Below are 17974 nucleotides of genomic sequence, written 5' to 3' on the forward strand. Positions count from 1 at the left end.
ATTACTTACTTGTAGAATGTGTATATTGTTGAACAATTCTGAGATATTTCTCTCTCCAACTCCTATCCTCCCTCAAACTCCCTCCCCCTCTCTCCCCCTCTCCCTCCATCTCCCCAGGTGGCGGAGGGGCGAGGGAACTGCACCCCCCACAGGAACCCCCAGCCCTGTACCATCCCCCAGGACAGAGAGAATATCTTCCACACCATCTTCGCCTTCTTCACCAAGTCTGGCCGCAGGGTCCTGGTAAATAAACACACACGCATACAGAGAGAAACACACACACACAGACACAGAGAGAGAAACACACACACACATAGGCACAAAGAGAAAGTTGCACACACAGACGCACTCATGCAAACATACAGACACACACATACAGAGAGAGAGGGAGGTTCATGCACGCACGCACCTATGAACACACACACAGACAGATGCATGCACACACACTTGGGATAGTCAGTCAGTGGAGTTTTAGGGTTCACTGAAGGTGTTTCCCCTGCTGATGTATGATGTGTGTTGCAGTGTAACAACTGTTCACCTCTCTCTCCTTCTTTCTCTCTCTGTCCTCTCTCCCGCTCTCTACCCCCCCCCTCTTTCTCTCTCTCTGTCCCTCTCCCTCTCCCCCTTCTCTCTCTCTCTCCCGTTCTCTATCCCCACTCTTTCGCTCTCTCTGTCCCTCTCCCTCTCTCTCTCCCCCTTCTCTCTCTCTCTGTCTGACTTTCTCTCTCAATCCCTATCCTTCCTCTCTCTCTCTCCATCTCGCTCGCTCGCTCTCTCTCTTTCTCTCCCAATTCCCCCTCTCACTGTCTCTCTACCTCATCTCTCTCTCCAACAGGATTGTGACCGGCCAGGGAGAGCATGTTTAACCATCTCATGTACTCTGGGCTCCCAGACCAAAGAGGATGCTATCAGTATAGATGTGAAACTTCTACTAAACACAGAGATACTGAATCGGGTACGCACATGGTTATTACATGATTATTACATTGTTGTTACATGGTTGTTACATGATTATTACATTGTTGTTACATGGTTGTTACATATTACGTTACATGATTATTATGTTGTTATTACATGGTTATTACTTATTACATGATTATTACATGGTGGTTACATGGTGTTACATGGTTGTTATTACATGGTGGTTACATGGTTGTTACATATTATTACGTTGTTATATGGTTATTACATATTACGTTGTTACATATTATTACATGGTGGTTACATGGTTGTTACATATTATTACATGGTGGTTACATGGTGGTTAAATATTATTACATGGTTGTTACATATTATTACATGGTGGTTAAATATTATTACATGGTTGTTACATATTATTACATGGTGGTTACATATTATTACATGGTGGTTACATGGTGGTTAAATATTATTACATGGTGGTTAAATATTATTACATGGTTGTTACATATTATTACATGGTGGTTACATATTATTACATGGTGGTTAAATATTATTACATGGTTGTTACATATTATTACATGGTGGTTACATGGTGGTTACATATTATTACATGGTGGTTAAATATTATTACATGGTTGTTACATATTATTACATGGTGGTTACATATTATTACATGGTGGTTACATGGTGGTTAAATATTATTACATGGTGGTTACATATTATTACATGGTGGTTACATGGTTGTTACATATTATTACATGGTGGTTACATATTATTACATGGTGGTTACATGGTGGTTACATATTATTACATGGTGGTTACATATTATTACATGGTGGTTACATGGTGGTTACATATTATTACATGGTGGTTACACGGTTGTTACATATTATTACATGGTGGTTACATATTATTACATGGTGGTTACATGGTGGTTACATATTATTACATGGTGGTTAAATATTATTACATGGTGGTTACATGGTTGTTACATATTATTACATGGTGGTTACATGGTTGTTACATATTATTACATGGTGGTTACATGGTGGTTACATATTATTACATGGTGGTTACATATTATTACATGGTGGTTACATGGTGGTTAAATATTATTACATGGTGGTTACATATTATTACATGGTGGTTACATATTATTACATGGTGGTTACATGGTTGTTACATATTATTACATGGTGGTTACATGGTTGTTACATATTATTACATGGTGGTTACATGGTTGTTACATATTATTACATGGTGGTTACATATTATTACATGGTGGTTACATGGTGGTTAAATATTATTACATGGTGGTTACATATTATTACATGGTGGTTACATGGTTGTTACATATTATTACATGGTGGTTACATATTATTACATGGTGGTTACATGGTGGTTACATATTATTACATGGTGGTTACATATTATTACATGGTGGTTACATGGTTGTTACATATTATTACATGGTGGTTACATATTATTACATGGTGGTTACATGGTGGTTACATATTATTACATGGTGGTTACATATTATTACATGGTGGTTACATGGTTGTTACATATTATTACATGGTGGTTACATGGTTGTTACATATTATTACATGGTGGTTACATGGTGGTTACATATTATTACATGGTGGTTACATGGTTGTTACATATTATTACATGGTTGTTACATATTATTACATGGTGGTTACATATTATTACATGGTGGTTACATGGTTGTTACATATTATTACGTTGTTATATGGTTATTACATATTACGTTGTTACATGGTGGTTACATGGTGGTTACATGGTGGTTACATGGTGGTTACATGGTTGTTACATGGTGGTTACATGGTGGTTACATGATCATTACATGGTGGTTACATGATTATGACATGGTGGTTACATAGTTATTACATGATTATTATGTTGTTACTGTACATGGTTATTACACAAGTATATTGGTATTCCATTATGTATCTGAAGGAAGTTGTATTAAACCCCCGCCCACCTTCTATTTATCCCCCCTCCCCCTTCTCCTCACACACCTACAGGACAGCTCGTCGCTGATCCAGTTCGTGACAAGGGGTAACGTGAGAGTGGACGGGAGGGCCATGGAGGTACCAGAGGGCCTATCAGAAGACACTTCAGTAAGAACATCACTCACACAGATGTATTACTGCAAAGCACTTTACAGTATGTGTGACCCAATCAGCATGTTTGAGGGGATCAGTTTCAGCATGTAGTAGACACAACATGATGTCAGGGAGACAGCCAGTTTAATACTATTAGGTGCTGTACCTCAGCCAGCCGTGAGGGGTGAATCTAGAAGCTGAATCTTGATTTAAGCCTGGGGAGCAGCTGGTGGCAGGAAACCAGCTCAACCTGGATGTCATGGGGGTTGTATTTTGGGGGGGTGAGTCCTCAAGGACAGCAGGGTAGCACACACACACAGGGCAGCAGGCCTCTGCGTTGAGTGATTGGATGTGCCTGTGGACCAGTGGAATGAAGTGACGAGCGCTCGGCATCCCCTCGTCCCAGATCCTCTCAGCTGATTACATTGATGACCTCCAGGCCCCAGCTCGTAGTTCCTGTGCTCCCTCGGGGTGCAGTAGTCTTGGTTTATCTTTACTGCGATGAGGCCCTTTTCCCAGCGAGCCTGCTACTTATCAACAGCTGACAAGATTTAGTTTATCACCGTGCCATGCAAACAGGCCCTGGTAAATGATGGGAGAACAAAATAATGTATGAGTTATAAAGCTCAGCAATAGAAGACTCGCCTTAAATGGTTCCTTAAGTTTTAGTACCCGTAGGCGTAGACATTTTTTCAACGTTGTTAGTACAGCACAAACTCAGCTGGAGTCAGTCAGAGTACAGATCAGAATGTAACATACGTTTCCATTGCACACACACGCAAGTGATTTGGCATTCGTAATGACAAGGAAGAATTCCACAATGGATTTTTTTTTTACAAATGTGGGAAAGCGTTCAGGAGGAGTGACAGTTAAAGAAGATTTATCCTAGTCATCTTCTTGGTCTCTGTCTTCTCTGTCTCGGTTGTTCAGCCGGTGTTGCATTTTCATGCCACATTTGCATCCTTAAATCCCATGAGGACTGGAGTCTCACACGGTGAAACACTCTTGATAACGCTGCGTACGCATCCCAAATGGCACCCTATTCCATATATAGTGCTAGTACTTTTGATCACAAAAGTAGTGCACGATATCAGGAATAGGGTGCCATTTGCGACGTATCCTGACAGTATTCTTAACGGAACACGTTACAGTTTAAAGAGGTGAAATTCTTACATATTTCATGGTCATTTTCCTTTTCGCTATGCACCATATATTCCAGTTGGAATGGTGTGTTATTGTGGAAGCCTGATGTCTAGGATGGAGGGATAGTAGAAGGGTTTCCCATCTTCAACCCAGACCCAGCCCTGGGTTCAAACACTATCGCTGATCTTTCTTCCATATTTTGAGCGTTTGCTCTAGCCTGCCTGGAGTGTCAGATGTGCGAGCTTTGCAGTTCAATTGGTCCATTAAGCCAGGCAAGCTCAATCAAGCACAGACACAAACACACACACACACACACACTGTCTGGTTGCCACCTATAGTAGTGTGTGTGTGCGCGTGTGTGAGACCACGTCTCCCCTCCAGAGACAGTATTTAGGCTCACCCCCTCTCTGGCCTTGGAGGTTGGCACTTAGCTAAATTATGAAGAGTTAAGTCAACTAAGGATTTTGTCAGAGTAAACACAGATAATTTAGTGGGTCATTGTGAATTAATGTCATGGGAAGCAGGCAAAAATGACTTAGACCTATAATTTATAGTGGGATCAGACTGTCTGTTTGTTCAGACTGAGAATGTTTGTTATGAAGTTCTCCTTTGAATTTAACAAACCAGTTCTCTTAAATTCATAAATGAGCTGACTATACAGTTGTTTCAATGTTGTTTTAAAATCTCATGTCATATACACTGAAATGGCTATATACATAGCTCCAATTTTGATTTGTGTACATGTGAACATATTTCAAAACATGAATCAAATCAATCCTACTATTGCATCATCCTCACACAGTAAGGCCACAGATAATATTCTGCTGCACATTATCTGTGGCCTTACTGTGTGAGGATAATGCAATAGTAGGATTGATTTGATTCATGTTTTGAAATACGTTCACATGTACAATGAAATAACTAAACACTTAAAATGTAGATGGGTAACAGGTATTTTATGCAACATAATATTCTACTGTTTTCTTAGTTTAGAACAAGAATGCTGCAATTGTATGATTGATTTGAAATCATTTAACGCCATGGGATCCTCTATCTTTCTCAGACATTCTTGCTTCATCCAACTCCTTTTAAAAGTCACCTTGGAATAGTCCTCCAGACATTCCAGTCTCTGACACAGCCAAGCTTGCATTCCGAATGGCACCCTATTCCCTCTATAGTGCACACTACTTTTGACTAGGGCTTTGACCAGAGCCCTATGGGTCCGGATCAAAAGTAGTGCACTTTAAATGGAATAGGGTGCCATTTGGGACAGAGACCAAGTAATACTGTCACTATTGTTCCAAAAAGGAACTTCCCGTGAGCCTGTTTAAAAAGTAAGACATTTCACAGCAGACGCTATTATCAACCAGGAAATGGCATCATCATGCAGTCGTCATTCAACCCTGCACCTTAGATGCTGCTGCCTTATAGACATGGAATCACTGGTCACTTTAACAATGGAACACTAGTCACTTTAATCATGTTTACATACTGTTTTACTCATTTCATATGTACTGTATATACTGTATTCTATTCTACTGTATTTTAGTTAATGCCACTCCGACATTGCTCGTTCTAATATTTATATATTTCTTAATTCCATTCTTTTACTTTTAGATTTGTGTGTATTGTTGTGAATTGTTAGATACTACTGCAGTGTTGCAGCTAGGAACACAACATTTCACTACACCTGCAATAACATCTGCTAAATATGTGTATGTGACAAATAACATTTGATTCTCTTAAACTCCACCAGACCGTAGAAGATATTCCCACTGTGGCTGCAATATTCCCTACATAGTGCACTACTTTTGACCAGCGCTCATTGGCCCCTGGTCAAAATGTGTGCACTCGTTAGGGAACAGGGTGCCCTTTGGGATTCGGATTCGGCCACAGTCCAATATGAATGTCTTCTGTGGTCTGGTTTGTCTGTCAGATATAGACTGATACAGTTCTCATAGAGAGCTTTGGATCTTTGGTATTTCTAGATAACGAGACACAGGTGAGTAGGTCTCTGGGTTTTATTTTAAACTCGAGTCTGTGTGTCCGTGTATCTGTCTGTGTTGTAATGTGATCTTGGTTAGTGTACAGTATTTCTCTGTGTTTCCAATGTAATCTTGTCTGTAGCCTCCAATTTCCCATCTTTCACATTTCCATCACTCGGGAAAGTTAGGATAGTTGTAGGTATACATAATATTTCAGAAACAATTCATATTTTCCAGATGAGTGTTAGTGTATATATTTGTGTTTGACTGTAATCTCGTTGTGTCTGTACGTCTGAGTCTATTTGTCTTCTTGTCGTGTTTCAGCTGGTGTTCCAGGAGCCGAGGGGCTAAGTGGTTGGCTGGATGTCTCTGTGTGTCTGTGTTTGAGGCTATGTTTGACTGTATTGTTATTGTGTTGCAGCTGGTGTTCGAGGCGCTCCACAGCCAGGAGCCAAGGGGCTATGTTGTTGGTTGGATCATTGCCATCAGCCTACTGGTGGGAATACTCATCTTCCTACTGCTGGCTGTGCTGCTCTGGAAGGTAACACACACTCCGACTTTTGCACACACACACACACACACGCACACAAACACACATTGTCTTCTGCAGTATAGCGAATTGTATGGACTATACTTGGTTATTGCGTTGTTATTGGGAGGTGTTTGTCCCTCATATATATATATATATAGACTATAGCCTAGAACACCTCCCCTCTAACTGGCAAACACTTCTTCATCGTGCTCTAGTCTACACTGTAGCCTCCAACTCTGGTTGACCTGTATCCAGGTCAAAACGTTAACCAGAACTCCAAATTCTAACACAAAGTAATCAAGGCTAGGGTCATTAAGGACTGTACCCTGTCATTTACTAATTTGACACATTTTTCCTATTATAATTATCTCTAATCTACATAATTAGTTTCCTCACCACTTAATGGCACCAACTTTAATTGCTGTAGTTTGTGTCATGGTAATGTATAATGTAGGGCTCTCCAACCCTGTTCCTGGAGAACTACCCTCCTGTAGGTTTTCACTCCAACCCAGTTCCTGGAGAGCTACCCTCCTGTAGGTTTTCACTCCAACCCAGTTCCTGGAGAGCTACCCTCCTGTAGGTTTTCACTCTAACCCAGTTCCTGGAGAGCTACCCTCCTGTAGGTTTCAACGCCAACCCAGTTCCTGGAGAGCTACCCTCCTGTAGGTTTTCACGCCAACCCAGTTCCTGGAGAGCTACCCTCCTGTAGGTTTTCACGCCAACCCAGTTCCTGGAGAGCTACCCTCCTGTAGGTTTTCACTCCAACCCAGTTCCTGGAGAGCTACCCTCCTGTAGGTTTTCACGCCAACCCAGTTTCTGGAGAACTACCCTCCTGTAGGTTTTCACTCCAACCCAGTTCCTGGAGAGCTACCCTCCTGTAGGTTTTCACGACAACCCAGTTCCTGGAGAGCTACCCTCCTGTAGGTTTTCACGCCAACCCTAGTTGTAACTAATGTGATTCAGCTTATCAACCAGCTAATTATTAGAATCAGGTGTGCTAGATTAGGGTTGGAGCAAAAACCTACATGACTGTAGCTCTCCAGGAACAGGGTTCGGAGAGCCCTGGTATAATGTCGCCATCATTGGCTAATGTCATTTGGCATATTGTCAGAGGAACATGTTTTCCCCGTGCTAATGCGTAAGCTCGTTAAACAACAAGCTACATTAGGCAATTTGTGTAGAGCCTCTTGGTTTGTCTGTGGCAGTGCTACATTTCTTCTGAAAAAGACAGTCAGCACTCGCAAATAAGGTATGACTTTGAATTATTATCAGCAGTCACAATGAACACATTTCAGCCATCAAGCCTTTGTCAGTGCTACGTTGTCCAGAGATTGGTTCACACAGTCCAGTTGTGAAGTGCTGCTTCTCTTGGATTAGAGCGGCATGGAGTCAGTCACAGGGGAGGTGCTGTTGGCCAGTCTTTAACAACCATCCCAGGAACTAAACAAGGAACTCACTATAATTTACACCAACCATACATACCACACACGCACAGTCAAGCAGACACACACACCATACTACACACATGAAAGAAAGATCTCAGAAGGGGAAATGGCAATCACACTGATGTCCAGACAAGAGGCCTCTTAATTCTCTTCACACAAAACTCCTATTCTTTTCCTCTTTTCCTACTCCCTTATTTTTCCCACTGGGAATACCATGACTAAACCCTGGAATGTTGGTCCTGGGATATCCTCTCTCTGTGTGTGTGTGTGTGTGTGTGTGTGTGTGTGTGTGTGTGTGTGTGTGTGTGTGTGTGTGTGTGTGTGTGTGTGTGTGTGTGTGTGTGTGTGTGTGTGTGTGTGTGTGTGTGTGTGTGTGTGTGTGTGTGTGTGTGTGTGTGTGTGTGTGTGTGTGTGTGTGTGTGTGTGTGTGTGTGTGTGTGTGTGTGTGTGTGTGTGTGTGTGTGTGAGAGAGAGAAACACCAGCCGTCCCCCCTCCCTTTGCCCAGGTCCTTGCACCCTGCCAAAATAAACCCCTCTTACAAGCGCCATGTCCACTATTTCCCTTTTTCTGGAAATTCCTGAGGCAGAGGTGTCCCAAATTGCACCCTATTCCCTATATAGTGCCCCACTTTTGACCAGGGTCTATAGGGAATCCCATAGGGCTCTGGTCAGAAGTAGTGCAATACTGTATGTACATATGTAAGATCTTAATATGATCACTCTTTTGTTGCTGAGAATTTTCCTGCCAGGAAATGCAAACTTGTGGTGTATTCAAGGTTCAAAAAAGGCTTCTAAAGTTTGTAATTTCCACAAACTGTATCAACACCTAAAAAAAATGCCCATTAATTATCATTCAGTTTCATGTTGCTACAGGATTATTTTTCTGCTGTAGCAAACTGGCTCAAATTAAGATCCTACATCTGTCGGAAATAGGGTGCCATTTGAGACGCAGCCTAGAGGTCTGTATCAATAAACGGTCTGGTCAAACGGAGATAAATGAATGAGATCAATGCAAGAGAGAAAAGACAACAAGACAACATACCATAATGACAGTACCACATACAATCAGCACATCATCATCAAATATAACATTTAGAATAGTAGAAACTACATAAAACAATATCAAAAATGAGAAGCACAAGGAAGACACCACAACAGCAGGGCCCGGAAGCTCACTTGAGCTCCTAATGGAGCAAAGGGCCTCAACAGTGCATCTCCAGCAAGGGAAGCCTGGTCTGGACACTTTTCTGAACTTCATTCAATGTGGTTCTATCCTGGTGGTTGCTGCCTGGTGGCCAGTGTAATAGAGACTGGTAAATCTTAACAGGTCAAACATCTGGCCGTAGGTCCACCTCACTGGCAACTGCTCCTTCCCATTAGCCCTTAGAACAACTGACTACGATGGCTCCTGGAGTGGTGTAGTAGTCTAAGCCACTGCCTCAGGGATGCATGCACCAGTGCAAGCGAGGGTTTGAATCCAACCCACTGCTAGCACACCCTCTCCTCCTACCTTTACTGTCAGTCTTTCACTGTCCTACAGTATATAATACCGTACATACAAACAATATGAAACCGCTGACCCTAAGAACAACTGACATGAGTCAAACATCTGGCCATAGGTCCATCTCACTCCCTAACCTTTGCACCTGAGATTCTAGCAACTGTTGATTGTTGATGCCCATATGAGCAGAGATAATGAAATAGAGACGTATAAATCTTAACAGGTTAAACATCTGGCCACTACACCTCACCACTGACCCTGAGCTAACAACAAGTGGTTTTATTCTCTCCCCCTCTCCTTGTCATCCTCCTCTCCTTCCCCCTTTCCCAGATGGGTTTCTTCCGCCGGCGCTACCGGGAAATCATCGAGGCTGAGAAAAACAGGAAGGACAGTGACGAGAGCTGGGATTGGGTGGAAAAGAACCACTGAGAGACAGAGAAGCCAATGAGAGCGCAGGAATTGGGGATTGGGTCAATGGAGGATCCAATGAGCTGGGGGCTTTCACCACAGCCAGCCAATCAGGACTAAGGGCCCTTCAATCTTCCATATGTGGAAGAGAAAAAAATATTCTCCGGATTGTTCGGAGGGAGACTTGACATTTTGGTGGGTGGGGGACTGGGGATTGAGGAAACAAACGAACAGACATCTGAGGTGATGGTTGGTGTGGCTTGCTAGGGTCGTATTCATTAGGACCCTAATTCAGTGCAACAGAAAATGGAAATTAGCATTTCTTAATTGACAAGCCCAATGTTTGTTTTCTTCTGTTTGGTGCCAAATGAAAACAACACTCACAATAGAATTTAATTAGTCCCTATGGAGCTTATGGAGATAACTTCCTGACAGTCAAATCTATGGAGGTAACTCCCTGCCAACAGAAAAGAACAGAATGGAACTGTTAAAGAAAGAAGGGGCCTGTTCAGAAGGCTGTAACATAGATAGAAATGTATCGTGCCGAACAGAAATGATTGTCATATAGCCGAATAGGGAATTGCATCAGCTCTATTCATTCTATTTCTATCTGCAACGTTCAGAGTGTTTCACGTCCCTGAATTCACCCAAGGAGATTGATGTCCTGTGACAGGAAGTGGAAATGACAGATATTATCAGACAAGACCATGAAAACCCTCAGGGCTCTGTTTTAATAGTAGCAAAAATTTATTTTTATACATATTAAAGCCATATTGTATTGAATTGGGGCTTCGAGAAAGGGTTGGTTGGGGTTTTTGAAATATAATGTAAGCATATCTATATGTTTTTCTTTAAAGCACTGATGTCCGAGTTGATAAGAAGAGTTGATGCTATGTTTCCAAAGTTGATCCTTTCGTTTTGAGGCCAAAGATAATCTATAGTATAGTATATGAGTATAGTATATAATTCTGTACTGTTTCCTGCTCACAAATATCTCTTGAATATCTCACACATATCCTTCTCCCTTAGATAGCTATATGGGCAACCAGCCAAAGCAAGTCCTATGGAAGCCCATAGAAATATAACTATTAGAGCGGACATTCCCATTCAAGTCAACATTCTATTTCTATGTGTAGACCTTCCCTTCACCATAAACAGAGCTATATTTTTGGCACACATCGAAGTTGTCATTGTCATGAAGAAATGCTGATAGCCAAGCAAGAACCAAGAGTTCTAATAAGTTTTTAATTGATTGTATATGTAACGCTTTTCCAGACCCTCAAAGCGCTTTATATAGTAAAGAGGAAACTCATCTCATCAACTACCAAGTAACCCATGGTCCAGATGCAGACATCACCAACACCACTGTAGCTAGAGCATTTCATTTACAGTTAGAGCTCTATTCAGTCTGTATGACTGAAGCATTACAGATTGCGTGCTAGAAATGTAAAGCCGGCATGCCGTGAATGCCGTCTCCGCTAACGAGGAAACATTGTCTTTACATTTCAATCACGCTGTAACGCGGAACTTCTGCGATACAGATTGAATAGAGCCCTTAATTTGCCACATTTCACAAAGTGTGGTCTTTTCAAACTGAAAGTTTAAAATGTGAGTAAGGCAGAAGAGACAGTGGATAGAGGAGGAGTGGATAGATGGCATAAACAGATAGACTCATCATTTTTAGCTCAAAGAAGCATTCCACTTGTCGCCACTAAGTTAATAATCTCTCCAGTGTTGTGTGCCAGAGGAGAAGGTCCATCAATTAGATGATAGTCTGGAAAATTTCACAAATCATGGTATTTAAAAAAACTAAATTCAACTGTATCCTATCATATGAGTGGAAAGGTTTACATTATACCTTTAAATTGACATTATACCTATGTAACTACATGGAAAGAACTGTATAAACAACATTGTAGTTACAGTAGTGATAGAGTATTGGCATAGGGCTATGCATTAGATGCAAATTAGAACATTTTGGTTTACAGTTAAAATGTGTAATTTAACCCACATCCCGCCAATCTTTTGAAGCTACAAGAAATGTTATAAAGAAGAAGTGGAATATAGGCTACATTCTTTGAGAATCAAGTGTCAAAAGCTGTTTTGGCAAAGAGCTATCGCTCAGATATCCACATGAACAATCACAAGCATAGCCTGTTTCAAAAAGTTTTTCAATTTCAGTTAACATGTTTTTATGATCCTCAATGTAGGATGATATGTTAGGCTAGAGCGATACCAAACCTTATAGGATGTTTTACTCTACATTGCCGGAAGAACACAGCCTAGATCCAAACTGAATTGTTCCGTTTCACTATTGTTTCATTACATGTTTACCACAGTTTTACAATAGTGAAGCTGAATAATTCAGTTTGAAATCGAGGCTAGGATGAATATCCAAGATCAGAGTAAACTATACCTACCTACAGTTGAAGTCGGAAGTTTACATACACTTAGGTTGGAGTCATTAAAACTTGTTTTTCAACCACTCCACAAATTTCTTGTTAACAAACTATAGTTTTAGCAAGTCGGTTAGGACATCTACTTTGTGCATGACACAAGTAATTTTTCCAATAATTGTTTACAGACAGATTATTTCACTTATAATTCACTGTGTCACAATTCCAGTGGGTCAGAAGTTTACATACACTAAGTTGACTGTGCCTTTAAATAGCTTGGAAAATTCCCGAAAATGATGTCATGGCTTTAGAAGCTTCTGATAGGCTAATTGACATCATTTGAGTCAATTGGAGGTGTACCTGTGGATGTATTTCAAGGCTTACCTTCAAACTCAGTGCCTCTTTGCTTGACATCATGGGAAAATCAAAAGAAATCAGCCAAGACCCCAGAAAATAATTGTAGACCTCCACAAGTCTGGTTCATCTTTGGGAGCAATTTCCAAACGCCTGAAGGTACCACGTTCATCTGTACAAACAATAGTACGCAAGTATAAACACCATGGGACCACGCAGCCATCATACCGCTCCAGGAAAGAGGTGCATTCTGTCTTCTAGAGATGAACGTACTTTGGTGCGAAAAGAGACTATGGTTTGCAACTGCACATGGGGACAAAGATCGTACTTTTTGGAGAAATGTCCTCTGGTCTGATGAAACAAAAATATAACTGTTTGGCCATAATGACCATTGTTATGTTTGGAGGAAAAAGGGGGAGGCTTGCAAGCCGAAGAACACCATCCCAACCGTGAAGCACGGGGGTGGTAGCATCATGGTGTGGGGATGCTTTGCTGCAGGAGGGACTGGTGCACTTCACAAAATAGATGGCATCATGAGGGAGGAAAATTATGTGGATATATTGAAGCAACATCTCAAGACAACAGTCAGGAAGTTAAAGCTTGGTCGCAAATAGGTCTTCCAAATGGACAATGACCAGGACAACAAAGTCAAGGTATTGGAGTGACCATCACAAAGCCCTGACCTATAGAAAATGTTTGGGCAGAACTGAAAAAGCGTGTGCGACTCAGTTACACCAGCTCTGCAAGAAGGAATGGGCCAAAATTCACCCAACTTATTGTGGGAAGCTTGTGGAAGGCTACCCGAAACGTTTGACGCAAGTTAAACAATTTAAAGGAAATGCTACCAAATACTAATTGAGTGTATGTGAACTTCTGACCCACTGGGAATGTGATGAAAGAAATACAAGCTGAAATAAATCATTCTCTCTACTATTATTCTGACATTTCACATTCTTAAAATTAAGTGGTGATCCTAACTGACCTAAAACAGGGAATTTTTACTAGGATTAAATGTCAGGTGTATGTAAACTTCTGACTTCAACTGTACCTACACCCATTCCATTAGTAGACACCCAGGGCATTTAATACCTACCTAACCCATTAGTAGATGCCCAGGGCATTTAATACCTACCTACACCCATTAGTAGAGACCAAGGGTATTGTATACCTAGCTACACCCATTACTAGAGGCCCCTTCCCATGACAGAGAAACAGGGCTGAGTAATACCCTTAAAATAGCAAGGTTAGGGAATATGCTTCACTCTAGTCCATCACCATGCATAAACTACTAGCTATTTAAGGCTTATGAGAACATCAGTTTCTCTTTCTCAAATTGTGGATCTGTGTTATCTGATAAAATGAGTAAACCCAATTTAATCTAAAGCTTTCCTTACATGGAATGATGTAATTGACGAACAATGAGATGTGTGTGGATGTGAGATGTTTTAAAAGTGCACACCTGTCAATCTAAAAGAGTTGAAAAGTTTCTTAATGTGCAATCCCAAATGTTGCATGTGCTAGGCAGAGGCGCAACTTTGGTTTTAGAAGTGGGGGGGGGCAATCATTTGTTTTATTTTATCCAGTCGAATAAACACTCCAAACAGCCTACCGTCCACTCGGAGGCGTCCGCATGGTCCTAAAGCACACCGTTGCCTCGTTTTGAATCACGCTCCAATTATAAAACTGGGGGGACAAAAATACAATTTTCCCAGTGAAAGTTGCGCCCCTGGTGCTATGTTTAAAAATATGTGGCGAATACACTGAGTGTACAAAACATTAGGAACACCTTCCTAATATTGAGTTGCACCCCCTTCTGCCCTCAGAACATCCTCAATTCGTAGGGGCATGGCCTACAAGGTGTCGAAACCGTTCCACACGGATGCTGGCCCATGTAGACCATTCTTGATACACACAGGAAACTGTTGAGCGTGAAAAACCCAGCAGCGTTGCAGTTCTTGACACAACCTGGTGCGCCTGGCACATACTACCATACCCTGTTCAAAGGCACTTAAATATTTTGTCTTGCCCATTCACCCTCTGAATGACATACATATACAATCCATGTCTCAATTGTCTCGAGGCTTAAAAGTCCTCCCCTTCATCTACACTGATTGAAGTGGATTTAACAAGTGACATCAATAAGGGGTCATAGCTTTCACTTGGTCAGTCTATGTCATAGAACGAGCAGGTGTTCCTAATGTTTTGTACACTCAGTGTATATAAAAACAGCCTTTGGAGGTTCAGAGAGGCTTTTGTGTTATAACTAAATTAGGTAAGAAGTGTCTCACATAGCGTTTCTCTAAGGGCTCTATTCAATTAGTATCGCTGACGTGTTACAGATTGCGCTCAAATTTTAAAGGTAATTTCCTATTGAGCTGACATCTGCAGCGTTTACCGTGAATGCAGTCTCCACTAACGTGGGAACATTGCCTTTAAATTTGAATCATGCTGTAACGATGAACTTCCGCGATACGGATTGAATAGAGCCCTAAGTTATGTAGAGCTTTTTGAAAGCTGAATGGTGTGGTGTTCCTTTACAAGACTAAAAGGCTGAGACACTTTACTGTGCTTACTATAATGGCATCGTCTTTATCAATCATGCTGCATTGATCTCTGATTGATTGGTTAGAAATACATCCTATATTTTAATGTCACCCATTAATTTCACTGGCATGGCAAGTACTGTACACATTCACCATCTCCTCTGCACCTGATATCTATGGAAACTTTACATGTTTTTTTTGTATTTTAACTGTGATGGTTTCGTTCTTTACTTGTATATTGTTTCACCTTTATCACAGCATAGGTATTTGAATTTTGTTTAAGATATACTACTGTCACTGAATTATCATTTGTATAAAAGTATTGCTCTACATGTTTGATGTTTAAACTCATGTTCAAGCTGTATATTTATCTATTGATACATTTTAGATTAAAACGAAGTTCTCTCTTTTTTTATCAAGAAATGTTCTCCCAGTTTGACGTTGTTATAGCTGTAGCGGTTTGCGGTGTATGGCACCCTCTTGTGGCAGACCGATGGTACTTTTCTCACAGTAAAAAGGGGGAAATGTCATCTGATACTGGTTGCCATGAAACACTCACATCAAGCACAGCGCTTCTCACTCAGTTGCGTCTAAATAATGAATGTGAGATGAAACAACTAGACTACAGCGCCTACTACATGCTGCAACAGTTGCAGACAGAGCTGTCATCCTCACAGGTAAATTCAGCATTTAATTTATTGAAAGCTTTCCTCTTCACTTATTAAGAAAATGAAAGTATTTAGTTAAAGGTACACAGCAATATGAGGACGAACGTGTTATGTTTGCTCCTTGTATAATGACAAACCAGGGTGTAGGTTTAAATACTTTTAATGAACATATACTTCAGCTAGAAAACTCTTTGTTTAGCCATGCAAGGCATGCAAGGCATTCTTCAACCACCTTCCCCCGCATAGCCTGCTGGGTAACGTAGTCTTAATGTTATTAACACATAACAATACATAAAGTAAACAGCATATTGGGTCAATTAACCCCAACTAGGAGAGTTGAAGCGCAAGGCTCAACTTCTCTGCTGTTTTGGTCTGGTGGCTACCACGCTACAACAGCGTGAAGTTAACCCGTGCACAGATACTAGAGTCTAGACTGTGAGAGAGCATCGAAAAGTCTTGCATCTCACTCATCGCAATTTCTGCGGCGCTGCTCGTGGCAACGTCATTCCGCTGGGTGTAACTTTAACATATTGTAATGAAACAGCAGGGAGCAAGTCTCAAACCCTCAACCTTCTAGACCGAAGTCCAGCGCGCTATCGACTGTGCCCCAAAAGTATGCTTTTGCGGCACAGTCGATAGTGCGCCGGACCTCGGGTTCGAAGGTCGAGGGTTTGAGACTTGCTCCCTGCTGTTTCATTACATTGGTGTCAGAAGTGATTGGACCTTGCATCCACGACAGTGCGTGTGCTTGGCCGGTGAGCGCGTTCCTGTAAGACGTAGAGTCGCAAGCTAGCGCGAGGACGCGCTCTTTGAAAGGAGGGAGTAGTGTAACGACCCTGTGTTTATAATTGCGGAAATCGACTTTGCCGCACGCATGCTTTTGCGCCACAGTCGATAGCGCGCCGGACCTCGGGCTCGAAGGTCGAGGGTTCGAGACCTGCTCCCCGCTGTTTCATTACAATATGTTTAGAAGTTGTTTATAAGGAGACCTACTGTAGTTACCAATGTTAAAAACACCTGCAAATACAAACTAATCAACATGATGGGCTATCTGTAACATTTGTAAATTAAACTTAATATAACATTACTAACCTCCTGGCCATCACTCCTGCAGTACCAGTGTCCAGGTATGGCATCTCTCCTGGACCAGGCTAGCCTGATAAAGACAGCTGCTATAGAGAAGGTGGTGGCCCCCATCGCAGTACACCTGGTCCACCTGGTTCTGCTGTGTGAGAGGGCAGAGGGGCTGGAGGGACCAGAGCAGTTCACCCAGCTAGAGGGAGAAGCACAGGCTGTGGCCAGAGCCACCATGAACATGGCCGCCATTGCCTACAGGTGGTGGGACCCTGCATTCCAATTCACTCTATCCTTTCTCTTAAAGTGTGTACTGCTTCCCTTGCATACATGTATTTAAACAACAAAGTACAGGTAGTCTATAATAAATATGGTTGAATATCCTTATAAAATATAATATACAGTAATAGTATTATTTGCTAGATTTATAATTTTAGGTTTTACTGTGTTCCCCAAATTTACAAGACAGGTATATTCTCTTGCTTCTACCTGGACTGGCTTCTTCTGGTCTAGCATGACACACATTTGTTGACTCCATCTGCTATTGCAAAACAGGAAGAATGTCTTATAGTCATCTGAGCAGGAATCGGTTAATTGAAGCCAGACTTTATTTTCTGAACTTAACAACATGCAAAGTTTGTCATGAACATCACATAGTGAAAAATATGAATACCATACAAAACTGTGAGTGCCCTGAGTAATAACAACAAGCCTGGAATCCAAACTGATATGCTCCATTTTACCAGAGCCTTTTATTGCATATAGAAATAGATGGCTCTGCTGATGGCTCATATCCATTTGGTTTCCAGGCTAAATAACAACAACATTAAATGAAAACCAGGCTGTTTTTTTTCTCTCGCTCTTTTCCAAGACGT

The 17974-nt window shown here is 41.4% G+C and overlaps 1 protein-coding gene across 1 annotated transcript in view; it reads left to right on the forward strand.

Annotated features, from left to right (window-relative positions):
• itga9 (integrin, alpha 9) overlaps positions 1–15689 on the forward strand; it is a 134322-nt gene extending 118633 nt beyond the window's left edge. Inside the window, exons 24-28 of the mRNA XM_071409365.1 lie at positions 118–243; positions 836–955; positions 2970–3065; positions 6600–6719; positions 9987–15689. Of these exons, the coding sequence (XP_071265466.1) occupies positions 118–243; positions 836–955; positions 2970–3065; positions 6600–6719; positions 9987–10085 (561 nt within the window). The 3' untranslated portion in view covers positions 10086–15689. The remainder of the gene's footprint in view (positions 1–117; positions 244–835; positions 956–2969; positions 3066–6599; positions 6720–9986) is intronic.
• Positions 15690–17974: the final 2285 nt, after the last annotated feature.

Source organism: Salvelinus alpinus, chromosome 7 (genome assembly GCF_045679555.1).
Source record: "Salvelinus alpinus chromosome 7, SLU_Salpinus.1, whole genome shotgun sequence".
Lineage (NCBI taxonomy): Eukaryota > Metazoa > Chordata > Actinopteri > Salmoniformes > Salmonidae > Salvelinus > Salvelinus alpinus.